The following is a 26,355-nucleotide window of genomic DNA, read 5'->3' as shown; positions in this document are numbered from 1 at the left end:
TCAGTGGGAGAGGATGTGCCTAATCTTGCAGAGACTTGATGCCCCAGGGTGAGGGATAACCTCTCAGAGGCAAAGGGATGAGGAATAGAGGGAGGAATCCTTTGAGGGGGGAACTGAGAGGAAGGACAGCATTTGGGATGTAAATGCATAAATAAATTTTAAGAAAATGATGTTTTGTCTCTCGTGTTAGATTACCAAGTGGGTACACTAAAGAATGACATCCTTTAAGAATACACAGCAGGATAGCGATGCAGAATCAGCTGGCACTTTAAAGACACCTGTGATTTGTTTTTAGGTGATGCAGTCCATAGCCTAATCTCATAAGGTGATCACTGGTGTCTGAGGCTTATCCTACTTGCACCCTTGTTAGTTCAGATTCTCTTAATATTGAGCTTGAGTTGCACAATTCATCTTAACCACTATCTAGATATGCACACTCTGAAATCCTCTTCCCTCACTGTCTTTAAGACCCCAATCTACAAAGCAGATGCTATGTACCTATAGCAAAGCCTTCAGGATATCCCTCCTATCTCATGGGTAAAGACAAACTCTTCAAGCTTGCCTGAAGCCACACACAAGCTTGTCTTAGTCCATAGTCTATCTTTTTAAGCTCATTCTTCCCTTCCCCATCCTCCATCCTCCATGTCTCATTGTTGCAGCTTAAATATGACGACCCTCCCTCCATAGGCTCATGTGTTTGAAGATTTGTTTCTCTATGTGGGGGTGCTCTTTTGGAAGATTGCGCAAGATTTAGGGTATGGAGTCATACTGAAGAAAGCAGTCACTGAGTGTGAGCCTTGAAGTTTTGGTAGCCTCAGTCCACTTCCTGTCTGCTTCTTGACTGCTGATGTCACATGACCATCTAACTCACATTCCTCCTGACATGTTGTCCCTTACATGATTCCCTCAATCTTTGAGCCAAAATAAACTCTTTCTCCCTTAAGTTGCTGCTTGTCAGATATTTAGCCATGGTAATAAAACAATCAACAAATACATGAATCATTCCCAATTAAATCTACTTTATCCTTCAGCTTAATTACTTTATCCATATTTTTATGTTCTAATTTTAATATGCCTTATGCTTTTAATGGTCACTGATGTTCTCCCTGTGATGGATCCTACTCACTACCTCCTCCTAACATTCTAATACTGAGCTAATGAAACTATCACGGCTCTGAGCAAGCCCATCTCAGTTTCAGGAGTGGCTTTCCTTTCAAGTTTTGTTTGAACTGTAACACCATCTTTCTTTTTTTATACATCTGGTTCCATTACTAGAATATTTTCTTTTATTCTATTTAAAGAACACTTTTCCAAACTCTATGCCAGGTATAGAGTAAGGTTTTGGATTCTGTGATGAGCTGATAAAGCAACATCTTTCTGCATGTGGAAAGTAACCAAGATGGTTGGCTCTGTTTTCCAGAGGCATTGTCAGTTAAGAGTATGGGACAGAAGTGTGAGGAGCTTTCTCAGCTCATGAGGAAACTATGGTGCCCATGGAAGGTGAGGAAGCCATGGCTGTTCTAGGACAAGGCCAGGGAAACTGAAGAGTGACTATTGAAGAATGGCTAGAAGACCTATTTTGAAGGTGCAGCTAATTAAGTTGAAAGCTAATTAACTTGCTAATCTTTTCTGGTTGGGATGAGGAAGAAAAATGAATCAAAACAGTCTCTGAGGTGTACACTTGAGTCATAAACCTCCTAATTTCATGCTGGTAGGTGTGTCCACTTGTGTTTGTGAATAAGAGGGAAATTTGAGTACAGCAAGGCTTTTGGGTTTCTCTTGGGAATGTGTGTGTGTGTGTGTGTGTGTGTGTGTGTGTGTGTGTGTGTTATGAATCATGCTTACAGGGGCATAGATAGGATATAAGAAACATCATTATGAAAAAAAAGTGTCCTTGTGAGCAAAGGAATGTATTACAACTTGAGATAGCTTTCACTACCAGCCATCCAACTCAGTTGGGGCTGGACAGTAGATCTCTGCTGTGATAAGCACAACAGTTTAAAACCTTCACTTTCCCAGAATTTCCCTTTGGTGGTGACTAAGTTTTCTTTGAGATATTGTTTTCAACTACTGTTTGTTTTTACAAACTGTGAGAAGCATAGGAGAATGAAATGAAATGATGTTAATGGTTATCAGAAGGTGGTTTCTCAATCTTTAAAATGTATTGTTGAGAAATCTCGCCTTCTGGTCTGGGCCCGAGCACTGAGCAGATCCAGGGTGGCAACTCTACACCCAATCTCACAAAACTCAGAGGAAGCGGGCCTCCTAGGAGCTCTAACCCAGGCAGTATTTTAGGTAAGGAGACAGTAACTCTCCCCCACCCCCCAAACAGGGAGTAACTGGGACTCAGTAGGACCCAGGAATTCACTCCAGGTCCGGACCACTGGTTCCTTCCGGTCTGGGCCCGAGCACTGAGCAGATCCCAGGTGGCATCTCTGCACCCAATCTCACAAAACCCAGAGGAAGTAGGCCTCCCAGGAGCTCTAACCTGGGCAGCATCTTAGGTAAGGAGAAAGCAACATCCGCCTCAAACAGGGAGTAACTGGGACCCACTAGGACCCAGGAATTCACTCTTGGCCCAGACCACTGGTTCTGGGCCCAAGTAATGATCAGATCTTGGGCCCAAGCACTGAGCAGATCTTGGGTCCCAGCTCTAACCCCAGTAGTAACGCCCACCCTACACAGTCCTGAAACAACCAAGATAATAGGAAAGATAGGCTCCAGTAACAGACAGGGCAGGTAGCACTAAGGTGATCCAGATGGCAAAAGGCAAGCACAATAACATAAGCATCAGCAACCCAGGGTACTTGGCATCATTAGAACCAAGTTCTCCCACACTAGAACGTCCTGAATTCCCCATATCACCAGGAAAGCAAGATTCAGATTTAAAACCACTTCTAATGATGATGATAGAGGACTTTAAGAGGACATAAATAACACTCTCAAAGAATTTGAGGAGAACACAGGTAAACAAGTAGAAGCCCTTAAAGAGGAAACACAAAAATCCTTTAAAGAATTACAAGAGAACACAACCAAACAGATGAAGGAATTGAACAAATCCATCCAGGACATAAAAATGGAAGTAGAAACAATACAGAAATCACAAAGGGAGACTACCCTGGAGATAGAAAACCTAGGGAAAATAAATCAGGAGTCATAGATGCAAGCATCACCAACAGAATACAAGAGATAAAAGAGAGAATCTCAGGCGCAGAAGATAACATAGAAAATATTGACACAATTGTCAAAGAAATAGCTACAATGTATTTAGATCACACCTACTCCCACATTTTTTAAGGAGGGTCCCTATAACCTGTTTCCATCTTCGAAGCCTTTGGCTTTGTTATTGTTTCTTTGTTTCCTTATTGGACACTGAATCCAATTAGTGCTACATAGGGGTAGGGGACATCATTGGAGTAACCTCAAACTGCCAGGTGTTGTATCCCTGAGGAAAACGTACTTTTCTTTCCCCAGCAGCCATCAACTGCCAATAACTATCACTTCATGGTGGAGCCTCATGAGTCTCTACCTCAGAGATGCTCAAAGATGATTGGTTTGATCTATGCAAGTCTTCTGCAGGCAGTTACAGTTACCCCACCTCTAGCTGATACAATCTTTTCCCCTCCTAGCTCAGCTTGTTCCATGAGCTAAGAACTGCTCTACAGATGGGAACTTATATCTCATTCTGTAAACCTAGATTAGACTCTGGCTAGAGAAATTTTCATACTTCTGAGCTAGTTGCTTTGGCTTAGCCCTATGTAGCCTTTAATTATAACCTATAAGTATTTAAGTATTATACTTAAATAATAATACTTATAAGTATTATAAGTATTTCATGCTTAGACTTGGGAATGAGATTCATTTTGCTTTACACAGTGCAGTTTATAAAGACTCAGAGCATCATTTTTTTTTTTCTGTTCATAGATTTGCCTGAAAGCCGAGCCAGGGATTCCCCTATGTGACTGGTAGACAGACTTGTTCTTTCTTATGTGAGGTGGTTAAGAATGTTTTTTACTAAATGAGAAATGAAATCACCCATCATTATTGAGGAAATTCAATTGATAAAATGATCCTTCCTGAAGGTCTATTATTCTAGTCAAAAATAATAGTGATTTCTTGTGTTCCTTAAATAGTTTGGCAGTTGGATCTATTCAAAACCTTCCAAAGTCAAAAAAAGTAGCCCATATTCTGTGGAGCTTATTGATGGTGTCTATATCATGAGTTGGCAAATCATGGATAGTATCTGGACCACTGCTTATTTTTGTAAAGATTTGCTGGAAAACAACCATTTTCATGGCTTCCATATTGTCTGTAGCTAATTCTCGTCTTCAATGGCTGTGTCGAGTCACTGAAAGAGAATCCAGATAAACTGCGTGAATGAATTTTTAATTGTCTGAAACATTATAGAATATATCTGCTGACCTCTATGGGTAAATAACCACATTTCTAAAGTTGAACAAACCAATAGAGCCTTCTCTGCTCTGTACAACTCTTTATTTTCTTTCGTCAATTATATATTGAATTTTTTCCTGAGGGAAGAAACACTGGAATCAGAAAGAAAATATTATCCATAAATTTGTTACTTACAAAACTGTATGCTCAGTGTCAGATAATGAATCTGATGGAAAGGTCATCAGAATGCTATGATAGAACAAAGCTTTTCTAGACATTGGGTTAGGCCTTCAGTTCTAGAGAAGTGTGTTCTGCATTTCAAGAGAGGCCAGAAGTTGGGAAGACACATGACTATTCTGCCTTTGCTGCATGCCAAGTTGTGACTCAGGGTATTCTGGCAAGGCATTCCCTAGTATTCACCAGGAGTTGAGTTTGTACAGTGGAGCAAATGTTCAGTATGGTTGTTGTCAGCATATTCTTGGAGCATGCTAAATGCCACCTAAAACAGTAATTACATATTTATATTGTAGAGAGTCAATAAGTGATTCTTATCCACTTCAATTCAATGTTTACTTCCTTATTTCCAATTTTCATCAGACATTTGCATTTTCTACATAGTACTTAATGTCTGACTTTTTTTCTACTGTGTTTCTCAAGCTTGAAAGTACTGATATGAATGAAATGTTAGGTTTCTATATATCCTAGCTTATTTTATAATATATTTTATATATAATGGATGAAATACTAATTTTCCTTTTAAGGTATCAGAAGTAGATTGCTCATTCCTTTGGTAATTATTCCTTTTTTTTTTCTTTTAGTGTACAAAGAAACTCACTGTGTGTTAATAAAGTATCCATGACCTTGAAGGTCAGGATTTACAGTCTCAGCTTTTATAGGGACTAACATTTTGAGAATGACCACCTTACTAAAGCCCTCTGAGTTCCATTTCCTTATCTCTAAGGTCACTTCTAACTCCAACTCAGATGACTTTTCGTATTTCACCACAGATTAAGTATTCATGAGTTCAGTGTTCTCTGGGGTGTTTGTGTGACCTATATTTTTTCCCTAAGAAGTAGAAAACACAGTCATAAAATATTTCACCTGTGTAAAAGATGGAGCTGATAAGACCCAATACTCAGCTTACACTACCACCAACTTTCAAAACTACTGATACTGAGCCAGAGTTGTGCTCGGTGGACACTTTTAGTAACTAAAAATGCAGTTTACTTCCTGTAGCTGTTTGACTCAGCATGCAGATGTGCCAGTTGTAAAAATGATGCCTGAGAATACTTAGCAATTAAACAGAGACCCCCCCCCCAAGCATGAATACATGTGGCATATCTTCATCTGACTTCTCTAGTCTAACTGTATCTCTTTTAGCTAGAGTTTTTTATAAGTAATATAAATTGACTCTGATTATTTCATACAGAATACTAATTTATTGAATCATATGACATAACCTATAGAGATGAAGAAAGTAATAAAAAGGTAAAAGAGGGCCAGGTGGTAGGATAAGTAAGCAGTAGAAACAGCATGAAGCTTCAGGTAGCCTTCATAGTTGAAGGAATATAAAATTTCTCCTGCTGGTCTTTGGGAGGAGGAAGAGTTATCCAACACAGATGCTTTACACAAATACTTGTAGTTTCACCAGATTTCCATGTTGAATGTCACTATAAAGGCTGCATGTATGGAGGACGATGGGTTTGTAATGACATTTTGAGGTACCATGGAAGAAGGTAGGACGTGGAGGAGATTCTGACAAAAATTAGAGATGTCGACCATACTAACTGGCAGCCATGAGAATCTAACTCTCTTGCTGATTGGGACAGTAGTTGTCTGACAGTTCCAACTACTATGCTCAAAAACACATCATTCTGTTGGCCCAGAAAGCAAGCTTCCCACTAATGTCGGTGAGTGAAATGGAGGTGCTAGTGTAGGTTTGTGCATCAGAATATAGCTCTTGATGGATCTGCTCAATATCTTAGAATTGCCTTGTAACCAATGATACTATTATCCACTTTTACCTCCTTGCTTCTTTCTCACTTGACTTTAAAAACACATCTAGTCTTCACAAGACCTGTTTCTGAGAGGACCTGGTATAGCATACCAGTGGTTTATATACAAAAGCAATATTAAGTCACTCATTTGTGAATACTTTCTTGAGAGTTATTGACAGAGGCTGGCAGGATATCTTCATGGTATAAGTATTTGTTTTGCAATCTGAGGACCTAAGATTGAATCTCCAATCCTTCCCCCTAACAAGAACTGGGCACAGCTGAACGTTCTTGTAAGCAGCACTGATGACTGGAGACTGATGAATGCTGAGAGCTTGCTGGTCAGACTGCCTAGATGTAAACAATTAGCTGTTCCAGTGAAAGACTGCCTTTCAAGTCAATAAGGTAGAGTGATACAGAAAGACATCTAATATCCTACTTGGGCTTCTACACCCAAGTACTCATATGAATGTACCACACATACACAAACACTATACATACCATACACACATACAGACACTCCACACACATATATACACATACAAAGAAAATATTATTGCACATTCTTATATATATATCCATGTGTCTTATCTTGTCATCTTGCCCTATTCTTTATGCCGTAGCATTAGGACCCTCTAAAAAATACATAATTGTTTGTGGTAGTTTAAATAGAAATAGCCATAGACTGATATATTTGAATGCTTCCCCAATGGGCGTGGCACTATTAGGAGGTGTGGCCTTGGAGTTGGTGTAGCATTGTTGGAGTTTGTGTGCCATTTTTGAAGAAAGGGTGTGACTGTGAAGGTGGGCTTTGAGGTCTCATACACTCAAGCTAGCCCAAATATGACAGTCTCATTATGCTATCTGAGGATCAATATGTAGAACTCTCAGTTCCTTCCCCAGCACCATGTCTACCTACATGCTACCATGCTTCTCACCATGATGATAATGGACTAAACCTCTGAAAATGTAAGCCAGCTCCAATTAAACATTATTCTTTGTAAGAGTTGCCATGGTCATCGTGTTTCCTCACAACAATAGAACAATAGAAACCCTAAGAGGCTCATCTATGCTGGTCTCTTTTTCATGCTCCATTTTTTGCAGGCGTTATGGCTGTTTATTTGGCACCAACAATTATTAGTTATGATAAAACTATAGATTCCTCCATCCAAAGCTTTGTAAAATTAAAGAGGGTCAAATTAATCCTCCAATACTTGTTTAAGCCAAATTCTCACTCAGAGGACCTACAAGTTTGATGAAATCTTAAATCGTTTCCTTAAAGTCAAGTGTCAAGGGAGCGAGTTGATTTCACTGGCTTGTTCTTAGTTGTAGAATCAAACATGTAAAGCATTTTCTGTTCACTAATGGCAATCAGTAACATCTGAGCCTTTATCCAGGGCATCACCAGTGAGACAGGCCTGTAGCTCCAGTGTGGGCTGGAGCTTCCTTCCCTGTCACTGAGTCTTAGGAGTTCAGGGAGTGCAGCTATATATCTTATGTACAGTGGAGTGCTGCAGTATATCTGATGGGCAATGACCCTGGGAAGCAGATCAACGTTTCTGAAGCTTCCCCAGAGTGAGAGAAGTAGAACCACAGGTGGTGTCAGGCCAAGGGTTTTTTTTTTTTTTTTTTTAAAAAAAAGATGGATGTTCCAATGATGGCCTGTGTACCTTTTCTTCTTAGGTAGCTACACTCTGAACCAGCAAACCCAGTATCTGATTCATAGATGTGTGCCTTGCCTTGAAGCTACACCAGTATTGGTTTTTCTGATCCTACTATCTCCTCAACTACACAAATTCAGGCTTTAAAACTGTGTGCACCTTAATGAAGGATAATTCTAACCCTAAACTATATCAGCAAAAATTTTGCACAAGAAAGCAAATACTTTGTCTGAGGCTGAACGTGAAATTTGTTGATAGTACGAAGACTTTCCTTTTCCTTTTACAGTGAAACATTTTTAAAAGCATCTGTTTTATTGTAAAGAAAAGTAAATGAGATGCAAGTGAAATCTGTTCCTTAAAGTGTTATTTATAAAGAAGAATCATTATCAGAAGACCAAAATAAAGCAAACTTGGGGAGTCTTGTGTGCAAATTCTTATTTTTTTGGTACTTACTGGTTCTATGACTCTAAGGAATAGCATACATCTCAACCTCCACTGTTGTGGTAAGATTTGGATAGAACTGACCTGTGAGAAGTTAAGCCAAGACTTATGTAATGCATGTGGCTGAGTACCAAGGTTGTGATACAAGCTTAGTAAATAATTCTAAAGACATTTTGATGTATTGTAAATTCAGCTTTCCTTGTGATTCATGCTGAATGGATGTTCAAGTATACTTAATACTGAATTATCCACGTTCCTCCTTGGTTTTAAGCAGGCGGTAGCTGTGCTGATCCATGATTTGGAAAATGTTCTGTTCAACAAGGATGCTGGAATCCTTGATTTAAGAAGCATGGGGGTGGGGTTGTTTTAGATTTCGTGTTCCTCAACTCTTCTTGCTCCTAATCATCAGAATTGATAAGAGATGGTTACACATACTCCTTAAAAAGGAATAGACCTCTTGTTGTTGCCATAGTTACTTGTTTAAGGAGAAAGGAAATTTGAAGTTAAACAAAAACAAATAAAGAAACAACATAAAATAAACTCTTAGCACATTTGCTTCAAGTCAATATCACTAGGTCTTCTTTCCTTCCTTCCTTCCTTCCTTCCTTCCTTCCTTCCTTCCTTCCTTCCTTCCTTCATCTTCCCCTTCCCCTTTTCCCTTTCCGAATATCGTGAATAAAAACAAAACTTTTCTCAAAGTTTGACAAGACACATGTGTTTGAACTTGTGAAATTTTGAATAGCATTGTAAGAAGTGACCTGCCCAGAGATGGGGTCCAATTCTCTTGGTGATCTAGTTTTAAACCTTTGTCATCTCTTGCTTTAACCTCTAAAGCATTCAGAAGTTCTTTTTCCGAATTCGTATTTATTTTTCTATCATATATCAATCCTGACTGCAGTTGCACTTCCCCTCCCACGGACTCTCTCCCCTACCTCCTTACTCCCCCCATCACCTTACTTTATCTCCCTTCTAAAAAGAGCAGACACCCAGGGACATCAACCAAATATGACATAACAAGGTACAATCAGACCAGGCACATAGCCTCACATTAAAGGTGAATGAGGTAACCCAGTAGAAAAAAAAAGGGTCCCTAAAGCAGGCAAGAGTCAGAGACAGGCCCTAATCACACTGTTAGCAATCCCTCAAGAGCTACACAACTATAAGATATATGCAGAGGACCAACAGTTCAGGCCCATACAGACTCCCTGATCTCTCTGAGACTACTTGAGTCCCCATCAGTTGATTCTGTGGACTGTGTTCTTGTGGTTTCCTTGATCCCTCGGGCTCTGCCAATCTATCCTTTTCCTCTTTTGGAGAATTTTGGGAGCTCTGCATAGTATTTGGTGGGACACTGCATCTGTTCCCATCAGTTGCTGGATGATGTCTCTCTGTTCTCTCTGATGATGATTATGCAAGGCTCTGAACCCAGCACATCGTGTAGGCGTGATGAACTGTAGTTTGGAGGATTTATGGCTGAGTTGATGTCCCAATCTCCCTTCTTGAGGCCTTGCCTGGTTACAGAGGATATCCGGTTCAGGCTCTGAGCCTCCCATTACTAGGGGACTTCGCTAATGACAACCTCACAAATTCCATGGAGTTTGCATCACATTAGGTTTTTACTCACTCCCAAAAGGTTCCCCAGTTCTAATTGTTTCTCTTCCTCTACCACCCCAACCTGATCCCACCTATTCCCATCCCTATATGCCCCAAATCCTCTTGGGTAATCTATTCCCCTTCCCAGGTATATATTTTTGCCTCTCTTTAAGGTCTCCTTATTACTTAGCTTCTCTGGGTCTGTGGATTCTAGCAGTATTATCTTTTAATTTACAGTTAATATTCACTTATAAATGAGTACATACCATGTTTGTCTTTCTGGGTCTGGGTTACCTCATTCAGAATGAGTTTTTTTTTCTAGTTCTATCCGTTTGCCAGCAAATTTCATAATGTCATTTTTCAAAGCAACTGAGTAATACTTTATTGTGTAAATGTATTGCATTTTAAAAAATCCATTCTTGAGTTGAGGAACATCTAGGCTGTTCCCAGTTCTTGGTTATTATGAATAAAGCTGCTATAACTATAGTTGAACAAATATTCTTATGTTAGGGTAGATCATCCTTTGAGTATATACCCAGGAGTAGTATATCCGAATCTTGAGGTAGATCAAGTCCCAATTTTCTGAGAAAGTGGTAGTGATTTCCAAAGTGACTGTCCAAGTTGTCCTTTCTGTCACTGATGGAGGAGTGTTTTGCTGCTCTACATCCTCAACAACAGAAGCTGTTGCTTGTGTTTTATATCTTAGACATTCTAACAGGTATAAGTAAGATCGAATCTCAATGTTGTTTTGATTTGCATTTCCTTAATGGCTAAGAATGTTAAACATTTCTTTAAGTGTTTCTTGACCATCCAAGATTTAACTGTTGAGAATTCCTTGTTTTGATCTATACTCCAATTTTAAATTGAATTATTTGTTAATGCCTAGTTTCTTGAGTTTTTATATATTTTGTGTTTTTTCAATATCTAATTTTCATTAATTTATATATTTATTTTACATCTTTATAGGAACTTCCTCTCACTCCTCTCCTCTTATTTCCTCCCTTTCTTCTCCTCTTCCTCTATGCCCTCTCTTTCCCCTCAGAGAAGGGGTGACCTCCCAAAGATATTAACCTGTATCCATATATGATCTGATATGCCATATCAACTTAGCATATCAACTTTTAGTGGGACTGGGTGCATTTTCTATTGAGGCTAGACAAGGCAGTCCAGTTAGGGGTAAGGAATCCAAAGGCAGGCAACAGAGTCAGAGACAGCTTCTACTCCTGCTGTTAGAGGTCCCTCATGAAGACCAAGCTGTGCATCTGTTACATATGTGTAGGGAGACTAGGTCTGTCCCATGCATTATCTTTTGTAGTTCAGCCTTTGTGAACCCCTATGTGCTCAGGTTAGTTGATTTTGTAGGTTTTCTTGTGGTGTTCTTGAACTCTCTTGCTCTTTCAATCCTTCCTTTCCCTCTTCTACAAGATTTCCTGAGCTCTGCCTAATATTTGACTGTGGGTCTCTGCATCTGTTTTCATCCACTGCTGGGTGAAGTCTCTCCTGTCTGCAAGTATAGCAGAATAATATCAACAGTGTCAGGGGTAAATGCTTTCTCATGACATAGGAATCAACTAGTCATTGTTTGGCCATTCCCTCACTTTATGCTCACTCTTTGTCCCTACACATCACACAGGCAGGAAAAATTGTCGATGGAAGGTTTTGTGGCTGGGTTGGTATTCCCATCCCCTCATTGGAAGACTTGCCTGGCTACAGAAGGTGCCCCTTTCATGTTCCATATTCCCTATTGTTAGGAGGCTCAGCTAGGGCCATCCTCATAGAATCCTGGGAATTTCTATTACCCTAGACTTCTAGCTTGTCCGAAGATAACCCCCACCACTGATTTCAACTCTCCCAGTTCTTTCACTGAAAAGCTCAAAGGACTGTAAGGCAAAGGACTCCAGCAAAAGGACAAGGAGTTTTTATGTATTTTGGATATCAACCCTCTGTCAAATGTGGAGTTGATGAAGATCTTTTTCCATTCTGTAGGGTGCTGTTTTGTTCTATTGACAGTGTCCTTTGCTTAACAAAAGCTTCTCAGTTTCATGAGGTCCCATTTATTAATTGTCGATTTTAATGCCTGAAGAGTTGGTGCTCTGTTTAGGAAGTTGTCTCATGCCAAGGAGTTCGAGACTATTCCCCACTTTGTCTTCTACCAGGGTCAGTATATCTGGTTTTATGCTGATGCCTTTGATCCTGTTGGACTTGAGTTTTATACAAGGTAATAAATATGGATCTATTTGTTCTGCATGCCAGCATCCACTTAGACCAGCACTAGTTGCTGAAAATTCTCTTTTTTCCCCATTGTATATTTCTGGCTTCTTTGTCCATATGTGGGCCGGTGCACTGGAGGCTTTCCATAGAGATCTCTGGCCAGGCCAAGAGCAAGGGTTCAGGCATAGGGTAGAGAACTCAAGCAGAGAGGGGGAATTGCCCCCACCGCCTCCACTGCTGTGCATTTGCCACTCCAAGAAGCTGTATTGGTTGCTCTGCACTGAGTTGAGCTGGGCTGAGCTGATAGGAGGGTGACTAGCCAGTGAGGGATGTGGGGAACAAGTCTCTTCCCTGGCAGTGATGTTACAGCTCTTATGACAGAAGCTCTCAGATGCTGAAATAATTCTCACACACCTTTATTCCTTCTGGATAGGATCTTTATATGCAGTTTGAGGGTGGGTTAGGGTCTGACAGTAGGTGCTTTCTATTAGCTTGGTCTGAGAGGTCGGGGATACCTCATCTACTTGTGGCAGGGCTTGAGGTTTTGCCTCTATGTGATTGATAACCAGAAACCTCTCTATGGGGGGCTGTGGGGTACTGTGACTACATGAAAGGGGCCTGGTTCTGGATCCACTTCCTCTAACTATGATCACCTTCTAAAGTTTCCAGAACCTCACAAAATAACACCACCATCCAGGGACCAAATATTAAGCACAGGAGCTTCCAAAGGATATTCCGTATTCATACCATGAAGGGGTTTACAGAAAACACACAATGAGTTCTCTTGTAACAAGCTGAATTCCCTTTTATGCATTTGTGTCCCAAGGTAACTATTTATTCAATTCTAAAATATATTTTACCATAGAAGGTATAAACTCTACTTTTCTCCGTCAATTGTACTTATCCCTGGAAATTAAAGGTATTATTAACTAAAATCCTGGCAGAGTCTTGTTTATTTTGGCACTTCCGACCTACATGGTAATTACCGTTACTATATGCAGCCAGAGTTAAAATTGACACAAGGTTTCTGCTTTCTAACACTCTTCTTAAGAATCACTTGCATCTTTGAATTAAAAGCTGACTGACTTAGTCACTCCCAGCATTGGCCTAGAGCATTTATGAGTCTGGGCCTGGGTCACTCTTGCTGTAAAGAAGTTGCCCACTGTGCATTTTCTGTTTAAGTAGAGGAGGAAAATCCACGCCCTGGAATAGACTCAAGTTACAGGAGCTATAGGAGATTGAAGACACTGCCATGGAGATATTGCAGAGAACATTGTAGAGAAATATATACAAGCACAAAAAGAAAGGAGAAGAGGGTCGTCTAAGTGTCAAGATTGTTGCTTGGTAGCTTTGATACCCTTTGTGTCCTGCAGGAAACAATTGGAATATACTTTATTCTCTAACTTTGAAGGCACACAAAGTTTCCTACTGGATTTAAAAGATGTCAAAGATCATGTGTTGTAATTTAAAAGAAAAATGTCAAAGTAGACTCCATAGTCCCTTAGAGCATGATACAAAATGATGGCTGTGCATGGAGAGCTCACTAGAGACAGTTGCCAGCTATTGTCTTGGCTTTCAACTCATTTTGAAATTTGGTTCTTTTCTTAGCCCATAGTTGCACATGTACAATGCTTCTGTGGAGGTAGTAATGGTGTCTGAGTAACTGCCTACATAAATGAGACTTCTAGGATAATTTATAGGCTCTGTCATGATGTGTGACATTTTTACATAGTAATTGGCAGAAAGATGCATTGAAATGTGAGCCAGCTGATTCATTTCCTCTCCACATTTCACTATCACTTTCTTTCAAAAAAGACTACTTTTTATTTATGTGTATGCATGCATGTGCACATGTGTGGGGTACCCATGTAAGCCAGGAAAGAGAGTCAGATAGCTTGGAATTGGAGTGCTAGTTGGTAATGAGCCACCTAACATAGGTTCTGGGAACCAAACTCCTGCACACTGCAAGAGCAGGAAGCTATCTTAAGTACCTCTCTCAAGCCCCAGACACTATTACTTTCTCTAGGATCTGACTCTATAATCTGATGGTTTTTGTGTTTCTTTGTAGCTACCACACTGATAAAAAAAGACTCTCACCTTGACATGGTGGTATTCTAGTTTGCTTAATGTAGTATAGGAAAAAAAATTAAATGTCTATGTTAAAGTCAACAAAAATGTTTGAGTCTCTAAACATTATGCAAAATTCATCGAGTATAATGGCCTCAATTGTGCATCTTGATTATAGGTTCTTTTTACTCCCAAGTGGCATTGCTATAGTAGCCATATTAGTGTTATTAACTTCTTTTTACTCTCAATTATTGTCTATATTACTTGATTTTCTGTTGTTATATTAGAATAACGAGGGGGGGCAAAAACCCAAAAACAAACAAACAAAACAAAAACAAAAAAAATCCCCAAACAACAACAACAACAACAACAAAAACAGCTTTGTGGGACAAGAGCTTATCTTGTCTTACAGGAGGGTAGGGCTAGCCAAGTACCAGGAGTCAAAGAGATCACATTTCATCTTCACACTGATAGGACTGGAGCAGTGAAAGGAAAAGACAGCAGAGGGGGAGGGGAGAAGGAAAGGAGGTGGAGGGTAGGGTATAAATAGGAAGTTGGGGGAGACAGGAAATGGAGTCAAAGCCCCAACGTCTATGTTGAGTGTCTCTTTTTCCAGCAAGGTTCTACCCTCTACAAGTTCCATAGCCTGTCTAAAAGCCATCACAAGCTGGACACTAAGTGTTCAAACACATGAACCTTTGGGGACATTTCACAGCAAACCACAGCATTGCTTTTTAAAGATATATTACATATAGCACATGTAAAAAACAAATAGTATAGATATCATAAAACTTAATCAGAGTGAAAGACTCCCCTCTATTTTATGTTCTTTAGTTACTCTCTCATTAAGGAAAGTCACTAATTTAACCTTTAACCTATTGTCTTAGTCACTTTTTTATTGTTGTGAAGAGACACAATAACCAAGGCAACTATTGTAAGAGAAAGCATTTGACTGGGACGTTGATTATAGTTTCAAAAATTATCCATTATTTTCATGGAGAGGAGTATGGCTGCCTGCACGCAGGTGATGGACCAATAGCTGAGCCCTATATCCTGATTCATAAGCAGAGAGTACAACACTAGGCCAAGTGTGAGCTTTTGAAACCTCAAAGTCCACCCCAGTGACACAGACAACCTCAGTTTTTCTCTCATATTGCCACTCTCTAATGACTAAATATTCAAATAAGCCCATCAATTAGTTTTTTGATCTTTTTACTTATTATAAGTGAAGCTATATTCACTCTACTCATGTATATCTCTCTACTTTGATTTAGCATCATTTTAGAAAATTGCACACACTGTATAAGCCACTTACAGTGGTGTTTGATGTTGTTTTATATGTAAATGTCTTTAACACCAAAGAGTTGCTATAGTAGCCATTATTAGTGTTATTAACTTAAAACTATCCAGTCACGGATGAGAGTGTAAGAGCCTTGGCATCATCTCTCCAAGTTGGTGGATTCCATCTTTTTTATGTTAACCTTCCTAATGGGCAATAATTGGTTTTAAATAGACTAAGTAAGCCTCTAGTAAACTCACACCAAACAAAATTCAGTATTCAAGAGCCACCATGCTCTAGGGGACTACAGGGCAACCTCTCACCAAGAAGTATGCTTTGACATGAAAATTAAATGTGTGGCTTCAATGACAGAAGCAGAAGGGCCTGGGCACAGGAAGATGTGTCTATCCTAAATCTCCTTTATGCTCAGGAAAGCATCTAATGTGCAAACCAAGACGTAGGTGTACAGGCTTGATAGTCAGGCTCTGAAAGCTGACTTTCTGAAGATGACAGACTGGAAGATAGATGGAAATGGGAAGGACTGTACTTTGGTTCCAAATTGGACTTGGAGAGCTTAATCAAGATGCTGACTTGTATTTTTATCACCTTTTCAGGGGCTCCGTTTTGGTGCCTATTGGATATCGTTCCTATAAAGAATGAGAAAGGAGACGTAGTCCTTTTCCTGGCCTCATTCAAAGATATAACAGACACAAAAGTGAAGATTACTTCAGAAGATAAGAAAGAAGGTACGTATGGTTTTCATAAAACAGATCTGGCAAGGCACACTGAAATCACTCAAAAATTTGGAATAAGAATTGCCTTTTGGATACCAGCAACTGATGACTATTGATGGCTCGTAGTCAATATTTGGTGTATATATGAAAACCATGGAAATGTGCATTTACAATCTAATCTTTGTAGTGACCTCTCACTTGACAAGAACAAAAAGTCCAAATACCTCCGTGACTCACATGAGGACAAAATATAACATCACGATATGTCTCAACCCTCTTCACTTCTTCAGGAAATAGAGACACTGGCTGGATGAATGGCTTTAAAGTGATGTGATTAAATACAAAGAAGTGTCAATGTCATTTGGTGTATAGTAGGTAAAGGTGCAGTGTGCTTGTTAGACGAAATGCTACTGACAGCCATGCATCCTGTACCACATAGCATGTACTATACCATATGCTAAGTTCATCCATAGTCACAAATGATCTTGACAAACACCTTTAAAAGCCTCTAAAAGCTTCTATTATTAACCTTCTGCCCTTTCATTTCTTATTAAGAAAGTGCTTATATTTCACGTTCTCTAACAAAAGTCGACAGTGAGAAAATCCTAATATTGTTATAAGCAGAAATGTGGTCTAGTAACTAAAGGAAAAGACACCGCTCTGTGTAGATTATTGTGTAGTAAGCTGTGTATTAGAATCATCTGCTTGATATTTCAACCCTAATTTTTAGGAGTGTATGAATGTTTCTTATATAGTATCTCATGGAATAACCATACAAGGGAAGGATATTGGGTTTGGTTTTGGATAGCGCTAAAAATATCTCTTCATAAGGTGTGGCCCACTCAAGCTTAACTGCAACATGGCAGGTCATCTAAGTGATATAAATTAAGTATTGATTAGTTAGTTCCCCACAGAAGTTTATTTGGTGACTTCATTTAAAAACTACAAAGAGTGTTACTTCTACTTGAACAAGCACTTGAATCATTAATTGCTCCATCACTGGGGTTTTATTTGGAATGTAGGAAATCATACTTAGAAAGTGATACTAGGTATGGAATGCAGTGTAGACAAGCCATCAACTACAGCACTGTGGGTACCTGTGAGAGTTTACAACTTGTGATCCAGTACACACTTATGTCTAAGTGTGTGATGGGGAGTGGAGGCAGGGGAAGGCCTGGTGCAAAGATCAGCAGAAACCTTTCATTCATAAAACAAAGTTTAAAACTCTCATGTCTTTGTCCATGTCTATAACTATGTATCAGGAGAATGTAACAGGAAATTCTGTTTACTCTATTTCTTGTTTATAAAATGTGTTTAATATAAAATTTGAGTCTGTATATTCATGAATTTGACAACCTAGACTCTTGGTGGTCTCAATTCTTTCCTCCCAGTTATATTACCTGAAAAGAAAATAAAAACATGATTCTAGCTTAATGTAAGTAGCTTGTGTTGTTGACAAAGGCTTTCTGATCGCAGGATTCTCAAAAATGGGAGGGAAGTTAACATTGTTTTTTTAGAGTTGATAAAGAAACACTTGTGAATTCAGCAAATGCTGAACCTTTATTTTTTTAATGAATTTGGATATAATTAAATAAATGTAATAAAATGCATTTGATTTTAAACATTATATTCAACATTTAACATAACAGTATGAAATTAATAGTGAATTGAATAATTCCATAAATGTACAGTAATTAGTGTCTGTCCACATGAAAAGCGAGCATCTGGGATGTCATCAACCACATCTCAGCTCAAATCCAGCAGCTTCCAGCAACAAACAGGAGGAGCAGAGAGAAAGGAGTATTGCTCTCTATGTGGATTCAGGAGGAGGGGCTTGTGAAGGGGCCTGAGACCATGATGAGGCACTGAAGAGAGTTTGTAGGGAAGTTAAGAAACATGAAGGCAGAGATGTGCTCATCAGAGTGTATAAAGAAGAGATTGCTGCTCTGATTCTGTAATACTGCATCCAGAGAGTGATGAGGTAAATATTAGACATTTCTCACACATGTATGTTTGTACTAACTTGACTAACTCCCTCATGTTTGAAACCATTACATTAAAACCAAGGAGACACAACCATAGTGCTGCATCATGTGATGTTGGCTCGTGTGAAGCTGATTTTAAGTTCAATTATTTAAGCATCAGCTAATAAAGCATTCCCCCTCAACAAGCAAAAATAAGAACATAAACAAGAACAAAACATTTACTTGGTACCATGTCACCTTTTAAGTCTTGAGGCTTCTGGCTAAGTCAAGCTTGCCTAATTACTCTCAGGAAAACTTTATTCCTTTCTATTTGCTTAGTTTGGTCCTTGATTTTTCCCACCTGTGATATCTCCATCAACATTATTTCCCAAAGAAATTCTATTTCTTTTCTTTAATTTTGTTTTAACAAACAACCTTAGCTCATAGTGAACAACCTTCCATGGACCACCTGTACTATCTTGCTCTCTTCTCCTTTTTTGTACTAATGTGTACAACCTGGTTATCTCTGTTTCTCTAAGGGAGGTTGGACCTAGGATAACAGAGCTGATAAATGAAGTGAGCTAAAGACTCATGCAATAGCCAATTTCACTTGAATCATCGGATGATTTATATTCTGAGGGTTAAGAGGAATCACATGAGTAAAGTGTAGAGTCACAAGAGGAAGTCACATGTGGTGGACAAGTTGTATGTGGAAAAAACATGTTTTTCCACAGAGGCATACAAACATAACATAGCTAGTTGTAATGAACAATCTAAAGTAAACTCACTCCCATCTGCTGTACGTGGGAGCAGCTCAAAAGCATAGTCCAAGAACAATTTAGTGTTCATGAAGAGACTGATGCCACAAGTCTCTTGTTTTAGTTTCTTGGAGTTTTCTTACAAGCACTCAGAAATCTCCTCTCGTGACTCCATTGTTGGACCACGTTCCAACAACCTCAGCTTTCCCAACTTACTGCAGGCTGACTGTGCTTCATGTCTCTGCACATCCCATGGTGTCTGACACAGTATAGACATTGAGTCAGTACTGGCCGAATGGCTTATTTTCCTAGAGTGTTATTCCTTATACGCCACTGTTTTCAAAAATTTCCTTCCTCCCAGCTCATTTATACATGATTGAACTTGACAAATTTCTTTTCACAGCAGTTAATTCATCATCCTAATTTGGTTTTCCATTCATACCAGTTGAGGTTAATAATGTCTGCTTCATTTTTTCCAGGCACAAAGCCCACTGACATTATTTTCACTTACTTCTTATGGAGTCACACATTTGCCATACAATGATGCTAGCACCAAATCAGGCAATCCAAATTACAGTTTCTAAAACATGGGTGGAGAGGGCTTCAAATTTGTTTTGAGAATCTCTGGGTGGATGAATGAGGAAAAAGGAATGCTTTCCTTTTTGTCTGTAGTGATGCAAACTGAGATTTACATACAGTGTCATTCATAGCTCAACTTTGGAAATAAGTTGAAGAACTTGCAATAAGTTGCCATAGTCAAGTACAGTGACTGAAGTCTGGCATTGCACCTATACCTGAACCTGTTACTCAGTGGATTTGGAAGGAATAAATAATGATGATCTTGGTGAATGCTAGCTGTGCATTGTGTAAGCCCCATCACCACAAGCTTAAGCGGTAAGGACTTACTCTTCTCATGTTTCAGAATGCCCAAGCTGCGCTACCCCCAGCTGGAACAGTGGCTCTGGGAAACTTGTGGGCTTTCTCTTCTGCTGTGCTCTGCATCCTGGTTTTACTTGTGAACTCATTCATTCAATAAGTCTTTTACACCTGTGGAAAGCCATTATGTGTTAGAGACTGTGAGAAGAGTGGAAGACAAGGACTGAGCATTTCTCCTCTGTGGTTTTATCTTTCTTTTAATTATTTTTTAATTAATCATTCCATTCATTTACATCTCAAATGATATCCTCCTTCCCAGTCACTCCTCCTCAATCCCCCATTCCACTTGCCCTCTCCCCCTTCCTCTTTGCCTAAATAAGGGTGCTCCCCCCACCACTCCATCATCCTCCTAAACTGGGGGATAAAATCTCAACAGGACCAAGGACCTCCTCTCCCATTGATGTCAGACAAGGCCATCCTCTGCTACATATGTATCTGGAGCCATGGATCCCTCCCTGTATACTCCTTGGTTGGTGGGCTAGTTTAGCCAGCTGTCATTGTTCTTCCTATGGGCTTGCAATCCCCCTCTGCTCCTCCAGTTCTTCTACCAGCTCTCTCACCATGGTCCTCTAGTTCATTCTGATGGTTGGCTATGAGCATCCACATCTGCATTGGTCAGGTGCTAGAAGAATCTCCCAGATAATAGCCACATCTGGTTCCTGTCAGCAAGGGCCTCTTGGGAACAAAAACAGTGTCCAGGTTTTTTGTCTGTAGACAGGATGGATCCCCAGGTTAGGACAGTCTCCGGATGGCCCTTCCTCCAATCTCTGCTTCATTTTTTTGTCCCTGTCTTTCCTTTGGATGAAACATTCCTGGGTTAAAAACTATGAGATGAGCAGGTGGTCCCACTCCTCGACTGGGGGACATCCCTAACTACTGGAGGTGGTCTGTACAGGTTCTATCTCTCTCCTCGGCTAAAGTCATCCCTGTTGGGTCCTGGGAGCCTCTTGCTTCCCTGGCATCTGGGACCCTCCAGTAGCTATCCCCAGTTCCTCAACCCCTATTGCAATATATTTTTATTCAATTTCCTGAACTTCTGTACCTCTCTCCTGTCCCCTCAAGTACCTAATTTTTCCATCCTTTTTCTCTTCCCTCCCTCTATCCCTCCTAGTTCCCCCCTCCCTCCAACTTCTTAGATCATCCTGTTTTCCCCTCTATGCAGAACTGAAGCATCCACACCCTAGTCTTCCTTCCTCCTAAGCTCCGTATGGTCTGAGTTGTATCATGGGCATTATGAGCTTTTGGGCTAATATCCACTTATCAGCGAGTACATACATGTGTGTTCTTTTGTGTCTGGGTTACTTTGTCCTTTTTTATGGGAAAGAATGCTCCTGTCTCACTTCTCCAGGTATTTTATTGCCATACCATTGACCTGCTCCATGCCCACAGTCATTTCTAGCTACAAGAGATGCTAGAAAATCAAACTTCTTTGGTTTTTGGTCTAATCTTTAACAAATATCTTAATAAAGAAGCATAAGAGAAAGAATCTGAAAAAGAACTTAAGTCAACCAATCAGTGCTCGAATTTACCCTGTGTTCATGATTTTATGTATAGAAGTCTGAGAAACGCATCATACACATGGAAAATAAACGTCAGAGAAAGCATATGTGCTAGCCATGGCCCCAGTGTGTGAAGAAGCAGAGAAAGCACAGAAGCCCATGGCCATCTGATCCATGTTCATAACTTTCTACTATGGGCTTCCTTTGAAACTAAGGAAAGAAAACAGGAATAAGTAGAGCTGAAGGTTGGACTTGAATTCCTTTTCTAAACCTTTATATAGGATTATCACCTCAACAGAAACTTCCTGGAATCATTCTTTGTTGTTGTTGCTGTTTTTCTAATTTCCAGCTTTTATTTAGAGTCTTTAGTATTCAAATGTAGTCTGGAGGCCTAGCATATTAGCTTTTCTGGGTGTTGGTTAGAAATAGAGATTTTCAGGCCCCATATGTTAAACTATGAATTTCAGTAAGGTCCGAGAATCACATGCATAAAAAGACTTAGAAGCCCTGTGCCTTACATAAGCCCTAGTGAGACATCTGACCATCCCAACTGAAGTAACTGCTGCACACACTCAAATACATCACTTTAGCCTTTGCTTTCCCAGCCTTTATGCCTATCTGAAAAAACTTTCAAAAGTTATTTTCCATTCTTAGTTGCTTCCTCTATTAAAATTTATGCTCATCAGGATCCTAATTCCATGCTTACTCACAGAGTGAGTGTCTGGCATATAGCATGTGCTCACTAAGTGTTTGATAGATGAATTAATGATAGATGAATATTAAATCTGCAAACAAACTCCAGTTTAGAAAACTGAGATTTTCAGTGGCATACAATAGTATAACATTCTTGCTGCTTTATAAAACCTGGATCCTAATTTTGAAAATACATATCTCAGGTGTTCAAACCTATAGCCATGTGGCATGCTTCTGTTCAGACTGATTTCACTTAGAATTACCAATCCAGCTTTCTTTCAAACATGTTCATGTTCATAGTTGTAAAAAACTCATACTTCAAAGTTTTGCCTTTTAAGATAAAAGGATAACATGATGAGAAACATGACCTGGCCTGAGATGTAAAAGCCACTGCATGCTTCACAAGTCATAACTCCAAAGGAAAAGAAATATATTCTCCACCCAGCCAATCAAAATACATATCCATGTTGTACTGATCTTATTGGTCTTATAATCTTGGACAAAATACTTATCAAATAAAACCTGTTTGTTCAGACTAGTTGTTTTGTTCTCCTTTTTGGTTTTATTTTTGTTGTTTTATTTTGCTTGGTTTTATTTTTTGAGATAGGTTCCTAATGTATGACTCATGCCAACCTTAAATTCTAGACTGTCTTATCCCAGCCTTCCAAGTGCTGGGACAAGGGTACCACCATATCCAGCTCATTCTGCTGTTTTATGAGCAGAGGTGTATGTAATATGTTGACACTATTTGCAACTGAATTTGCTAAAATACCAGCCATATGTGTCTTTAGTAAACAGATGTCCTCCTGATAAAATGTCAAAAGTGCCAAAGATACCACATATTATTTATCTCAGACTAGTTGTAAATTATTAATCCTCATTTCCCAAATGCTCCTATCAAGTGCTCAGATTACAGGTGTAAATTATTATGGCTAATATCACACCCAACTGGAAATTATTTAATTAGTATTAGATTTACCCAGGTTTATCACATATGTAACAATTATTCATTAGTAGAACTCTTAGAGGAAAAATTGGCAAAACCTACCCATTCCAAACAAGATGAAAACAAACATTATACATACATATGTATATATACACATACATATATGTAGATATATGTATGTATATGTGTGTATATATACATACTTAAACATGTACATGCATACTTCATACATATATGCATATGTGCATACACACATACATACATTACAATTTGAGATTTATTCCTAAGAATGTCATATTCTCAGGAAAATCCTCTGGGATATTGTCACTACTAGAAAATGTACTGTAGGGCATGAAGAAGCAATGAAAAAGCTTGGCACAGAAAGGGCAGAGTCCTCATCACATCAGAGCACACAAGTACAAGCACCCATTAGAGTTCCTGTACATCTTGATTTGATGATTCAGCTTTATAGTCTCTCACATTCTTGGGTTCCATAAAAGTTCAAAGGACTCAATTCAACGTGACTTCAACTGTATTTCATCTTGTAATAGGTTTTCCACAGAACGTCAATATATAGATCATGAAACTAAAAAAACATTTTGACAACTCATTTATAAATATTACAGTGTATTTTAAGAAAATTGAGGAAAACACTGGAGGATGACTTCCTGAATACAGGTTGTAGCTTTGTGTTGAAAGATTGGTAGACTCAATTAAGGTTTTAGTAAATTGTTTCTGCTGATGTTTCATCATTTTATCTAAAAGTCTATTATACCTAAGTGTGGTGGTTTGAATAAAAATGGTCCCCATAGGCTCTTAAGGAGTGTCACTATTGGGAGATATAGCCTTGCTGGAGTAAATGTGTTGTTGACTGCAGGTGGTCTGTAAAGCTCTCAAGCTAGGCCTACTGTGCTCACTCTCTCATCCTGCTGCCTTCAGATCCAGATATAGAACTCTCAGTTACCTTTCCAATACTGTGTCTGCCTGCATTCTACCATTCTTCTCTCCGTGCTGACAATGGATTAAGCCTCTGAACCTGTAAGCCAGTTAAATGTTTTCTTTTCTAAGACTTGTCATGATCATAGCATCTCTTCATGTCACTGGAATACTTACTAATACACTAAGGTAAATTTCAAGTCTGTGTTTGCTGAGAGTGTCACGTACCTCAGATCAACTTCCAAGTCCTCATTCTACCTGCAAAGTTCTTACTTACACATGGGCTTTTGCTGCAGTTGAAAAGATTAGATGGTGTCTAAAATGTCACACATAAACAATTCCTGGAACATGCTTAAGGCTTCTGGAAGATCTGACAGTGATCTCTCTTCAGTCATCCATCTCCTGCTCAACGAAGAGGCCAAACGGACACAGTGGAAGCCACAAGTGCCTATCATACTCTAGTCAGACTGCTAGGTGGCTGTGGCTGGCCTTGCAGGCAGAGCAGCTCTTTCCTTGTTTGGCGATAAGAATTTTATCCATCATCTGCTTGACACATGTGTTTTGCTGGTATATGCTGTTGTCTTTCTAGAGTAACTATCATTCTCAGATAATCACTTGTCATTAGAATGAAAATACTTAAGTTTAATAGAAATGATAATAGTGAGAAAACCAATCTAGTGATGCAGGTGAGATGAAGCTGACAAATCAGAGTTTTTATGTGACCTAATGTCATGCGTGTGGTGACTTGTGCCTAAAATTCTGTGTGGAAATAACTTTTGAGGTAATGTAGTTAGGTACTGAATACTGTACAGTATCTAACAACTTGAAGGAGGGCTTTTTTCCTAATTCTTCACATCCCCAAGTCATTCAAGGGTCCCAAATTACAGTGCATTTTGATTATCATGAGATTGGGTTACTCAGCTTGGATTCCAATGTTTACTGTATTTAGTATGTCACTATCTTTTAATTCTGTTTGCATTTATATCAGTGTTCTTTGACTCTTTGCAAATCAATCCCACTACTTCTGATAGACTTGTTGAAATACTTTATCACTACTGATTTTAAATACTTTAAGTGTAGATATATTCTTAACTAAAATCCCATTGTCTGCTACAACTAAAGACTCCATGTGTAATTTGCTTCTTTTTTTCTTGATGATCCTGCTCATTCCTCAGCTGAGTAATCCAAACTGGGATTTTAATTTTCAGAATTCTATTCAGGGATGTGTCTGGGTACAAAAAAATAAAATTCAAATACTGTCTATTTAACATTTCCAAATAGAGTCCTATAATAGTCCTCAAAATTATCAAGTAATATCAGTTTATAATAAACAGTCATGGTACCGTAAGATGAATGACCCTGAGCAGAATCACCAGAAAAAAATTACAACTTAAATCTTCAGACGTAGCAGAAAATGGAGTTTTGGAGTAAGTATGTGTCTACTTTTAAGATAACTTTTATATGTTTTATATGTGTGTGTGTGTTTTATTGAATATTTTCTTTATTTACATTTCAAATGTTATCCCCTTTTCTAGTCCTCACCACCCACAGGGAAACACCCTATCCCATCCCCTCTACCCCTGCTTCTATGAGGGTGCTTCCCGACCCACCCACCCCCTCACTCCTGCCTTCTAATCCTCAAATTCCAATACAATGGGGCATCAAGCCTTCACAGGACCAAGGACCTCTCTTCCCATTGACTCCTGACAAGGCCATCCTCTTCTACATACGTGGCTAGAGCCCTGGGTCCCTCCGTGTGTATTTCTTGGTTGGTGGTTTAATCCCAGGGAACTCTGGAAGGTCTGGTTGGTTGATATTGTTCTCCCTATGGGGTTGCAAACCCCTTTAGCTCCTTCAGTCCTTTCTCCAAATCCTCTTTTGGGGATCCTGTGCTGAGTCCAGTGGTTGGCTGAAATCTTCCACATCTGTATTTGTCAGGGCTCTGGCAGAGTCTCTCAGCAGACAGCTATATCACGCTCCTGTCAGCTTGTACTTCTTGGCATCCACAGTAGTTTCTGGGTTTGGTGTCTCTATATAACATGGATCACCAGGTGGTACAGTCTCTGGATAGCCTTTCCTTCAGTCTCTGCTCCACACTTTGTCCTTTGTCTTCTTATTTGCTCCCATGAGTATTTTGTTCCCCTTTCTAAGAAGGACCAAAACACCCACACATTTGTCTTCCTTCTTCTTGAGTTTCATATGGTCTATGAATTGTATCTTGGTTATTCTGAGCTTTGGGACTAATATCCAC

General features: G+C 39.3%; 1 protein-coding gene across 1 annotated transcript in view; it reads left to right on the top strand.

The window, feature by feature from the left end:
- Positions 1-26,355, top strand: part of Kcnh8 (potassium voltage-gated channel subfamily H member 8) — a 365,508-nt gene that overhangs the window by 131,673 nt on the left and 207,480 nt on the right. Inside the window, exon 3 of the mRNA XM_028766666.1 lies at positions 16,253-16,384. Within this exon, the coding sequence (XP_028622499.1) occupies positions 16,253-16,384 (132 nt within the window). The remainder of the gene's footprint in view (positions 1-16,252; positions 16,385-26,355) is intronic.

This window comes from Grammomys surdaster, unplaced genomic scaffold (genome assembly GCF_004785775.1).
Source record: "Grammomys surdaster isolate TR1022 unplaced genomic scaffold, NIH_TR_1.0 169, whole genome shotgun sequence".
Classification (NCBI taxonomy): Eukaryota; Metazoa; Chordata; class Mammalia; order Rodentia; family Muridae; genus Grammomys; species Grammomys surdaster.
The sequence above is the reverse complement of the archived record's forward strand: the minus strand, read 5'-3'. Positions and strand labels throughout refer to the sequence as shown.